General features: G+C 41.1%; 1 protein-coding gene across 1 annotated transcript; it reads right to left on the bottom strand.

The window, feature by feature from the left end:
* Window positions 1-454: 454 nt before the first annotated feature.
* Window positions 455-2,615, bottom strand: LOC147443369 (cytochrome P450 71AU50-like). The gene is made up of 2 exons (XM_086529255.1): window positions 1,593-2,615; window positions 455-1,280 (listed from the first exon to the last, which is right to left on the bottom strand). Exons 1-2 carry the CDS (start codon window positions 2,553-2,555, stop codon window positions 672-674), a joined length of 1,572 nt encoding a protein of 523 aa, XP_086385381.1. The 5' UTR covers window positions 2,556-2,615; the 3' UTR covers window positions 455-671.
* Between the last annotated feature and the right edge of the window lie 878 nt (window positions 2,616-3,493).

Below are 3,493 nucleotides of genomic sequence, written 5' to 3'. Positions count from 1 at the left end.
AATGTGTGAAACCGTCTTATTGGACATCCACAACATGACATTATTTAAATCCTCTCAAATCAAATTTCCAAACATGAAATTTCAAAATATTTGTGTAACACATATAAAACAGCTATTTACAATTTTGGTAGAAGGCTTAGCAATTTTTTCCAAGCTTATAATTTTGATTTTCGCAACCTTGAGTGTGTCCTCTTTGCGAGTGGAGCTCTCTATAATGCCAACATCCAAATTGCAGGACAAATAGTCTTTACCACAGATACCTTCTCTACAGAAAGTAGCATTTAATTTGAATTTGTCAAAAAAAAAAACGTGTCCAACGTAGATACCAAACTGGCATTAAGACAATCTCTATGCTTCTATGCGGAAAAAAAAAGTGCAATGTTTTATAAATATGATACATGACACTGCATCAAGCAAACTGTAAGAACCCTAAAATTCCTAAGACGAGAACACATGACACAAAGCCTCCATTGGTGTCGAACCATTGACAGAGAGAATGAAAACAGTAGGTACTCAGACCATTAGCATAGATGCAAATGGTCACTAGATCATAAACTCTTCACGAATTAGCATGCCCCAAATAACAAATTTTGACCTTCGACGAGGGAAGCCGATATATAAATACATAGCACAAGATAACTACTTGTTAGAAGGTGAGAGTCATGTATAAACTATAATCGCAGCTTTGGAACTGCTTTCATGGGGATAGCTCTGTTTGCAGTAATTCCTGCCATTTCATCCATATTCAAACTTGCGCTGGTTTCTCCGACAGGGAGCTTCCAGTTATACTTGTTCACAAGATTGGCAAGGGTAACCTCGACAATGGACAAACCCAAAGGCAGCCCAAGGCAAATGCGCCTTCCACCCCCAAATGGTAGCAAATCAAAATTCAGGCCTTTCACATCTATATCCTTGCTTTCAAACCTCTCCGGTAGAAATTGCGCTGCATTCTTCCATACTTGTTCATCCCTCCCAATAGCCCAAGTGTTCATTAGCAAATGTGTGTTGGCTGGTATTGTGTAGTTGCGCACCTTGCATTCGCTGGTAGAGAAACGCGGTATTAGAAGTGGCGTTACAGGGTGTAGGCGAAACACCTCCTTCATAACACACCTCAGGTAGCTCAGCTTGGGAATGTCCGCATCTGTGATTTGGTCTTTCTTGCCTAGAACCGTGTCAATCTCTCGTTGCAGCTTGGCGAGACAATGCGGATTCTTCAATAGCTCAGCCATAGCCCATTCTAGGGTAAGAGATGTTGTGTGAATGCTACCTCCTAACATGCCCTGTTTTTTAGTTTTTCCAAATGAAGGTCAGCTTTGATTGTACAGAATAATAATAAAAATTCACAAAGGCAAACGAAACCTAAAAGTGAACTTGGTTGTACAGAAAAATGATAGATTTTACAGCTGTAATCTGATTGATTTAGCTGCTAATCTGATGCTAATTCAAACCATAGGCAACTCGCTAATCTGCTACTAGTGCCCGACCAATGTGTCAAGCATGTGTGTGTGTGTGTGTGTGTGTGTGTGTGTGTGTGTGTGTGTGTGTGTGTGTGTGTTTACCAACTGAAGAATGTCAAGAGAACCTAATATTACCAGCATAATGCTCTTGATCTCATTCATGGTAAGGACATCATCCTCCTGAGAGGACTTCGCCATTTCTTTCGAAAGTAGGGTATGGAGGAAGTCACCTTTCGGAGCACTATTCTGCAGCATCGCTTGCTTGCGCTCATTCAACATGCCAGAGATGACAACATCAATGCGGTTATGGAGTTTCCGCATGTGCCGCTTTCTGAAAACATCGGCCCATGAGAGCCAGGGAATGAAGTCGCCAAGGAAGGGAGCAGTCTCTTGCTCCATCTCCTTGACGAGCTGCGGCAGATTCTCGCCATCTTTTTTCTGAGATGTTACTCTTGGCCCAGAGTAGAGGAGACGGCTGATGAGATTGGTGGACATCTCGGCGACGCATTCGCCGACTTCGATGGCTGCAGATCCGCCGCGGGAGAGGTCGGAAATTCTCTGCAAGAGGACGCCGACCTCTTCTTGGCGGACGTGCTCCGTCTCTTGAAGGCGCTTGGCTGTGAAGAGCTCGAGAGTGCACATCTTCCTGTGCTTTCGCCATGGGGCGCCATAGCCGCTAAAGAAGAGGTCATTCTCTGGCCCGTAGAGCAGAACGGACGTGAATCCGTAAGGGGGCCGATTAGCAAATGATTTATCATGGGTTACTAGAAACTCCTTTGCCAGATCTGGGCTTGACACCACCACACACCTCTGCTGGCCCAACTTTAAACCTATCAAGTGCCCATACTTTGGTCCTAGCTTTGCAAGAGCTTGATGGGGTAGACTCATCAACAAATGCATATGCCCGATTATCGGTAGCACCAACGGGCCTTGTGGAAACCTCTCCTTTTTACTACGCACCCACTTTCTCGCCCACATCAAGCTGAGACACCCGCATGCCAACAACATCCAAGAAGCCTCTGAGAAGCCCTTGCTCCATGTAGCTATCTCTCTCATCTTCAATAGCATTGTAGATGCCACCTTCATTCCTCTCCACATCTTGCAATGATGTTAAGTGCGTGTCTGTTGAGTTGCTACTCAAAATAAGTGGTTGTGCTTAGCGTAGGTTCTATGGGATAAGGGTTGAAGACTTATATGGATCCAAGGAAGTTGAGCAGTCCTATGTCAAATGAAGGCATTTTGTCTTCATCCCTCAAAGCATCAAAGAGAGAGAAGACGACTTACCCACAACTCAATTATTTCAATTAAGTAAACAAATCAAGAAAGAAACTCTTAAGCCCAGGAGGCATTCGCCTCTCAAGCAAAGCCAAGGTCATTTTTAATTTTAGGCTTTCTAAAAGAAACCTTAGTGTTGTGTTTAGTTGGGTTAGGGAGACTCCTTTCATTTCACATCGTGACATGTGTTTACTTTTATTGAATTCTATTGTTTTCAATGCATGATGGGGACTTACCTTTCATTTCACACTTCACTCATTTTCTTTCATTTTAACATGTTAGTTACTTTTTTTGAATTCTATTATTTTAGAATGTTAAAGTCAAGCTTCACCTTGCATAAATTTTAGTAAATTTTACACACACATGTTTTTTTTTTTCATTCTATTGTTTTAGAATGATAAAGTGAAGCTTCATTTTGCATATACACACATATATATTAATTAGTTCTTTTTATTTCATCTTTTATTTTACAAATTCACATGGCTTTACATTTCTTGCATTTAATAGCTTGATTTTAGTCAGTGTTAACGTTCCATAAAATCTCTTTTATTAAGCGACTGTTGATCGAGTTTTTTTTTCACAAAAAAAAATTTAAAAAATATTAGCAAAAATTTTGAGATTTGCAAAAAAAATTGGACGGCTTTCTCACTTATTTCATCGGTTTTTCTTCCATTTACCATGGTTTGCAGTTAGCTAGTCTCGATTTTCAATCGGTTCAAAACTAAGTTGAGGTAATCCTTTCCCAAACACTGATGCAGTTT

Source organism: Adiantum capillus-veneris, chromosome 14 (assembly GCF_014529385.1).
Source record: "Adiantum capillus-veneris isolate H3 chromosome 14, ASM1452938v2, whole genome shotgun sequence".
Classification (NCBI taxonomy): Eukaryota; Viridiplantae; Streptophyta; class Polypodiopsida; order Polypodiales; family Pteridaceae; genus Adiantum; species Adiantum capillus-veneris.
Note: the sequence above shows the minus strand (reverse complement) of the source record. Positions and strands in the feature narration are given on the sequence as shown.

What these genes read in the sequence shown, in the direction of transcription:
- LOC147443369 (XM_086529255.1), bottom strand. Translation starts at nt 2,555, where the DNA reads ATGTGGAGAGGAATGAAGGTGGCATCTACAATGCTATTGAAGATGAGA. An exon ending in AGATCAAGAGCATTATGCTG is followed by an intron (nt 1,281 to 1,592) that starts GTAATATTAGGT and finishes ACTAAAAAACAG; the next exon opens with GGCATGTTAGGAGGTAGCAT.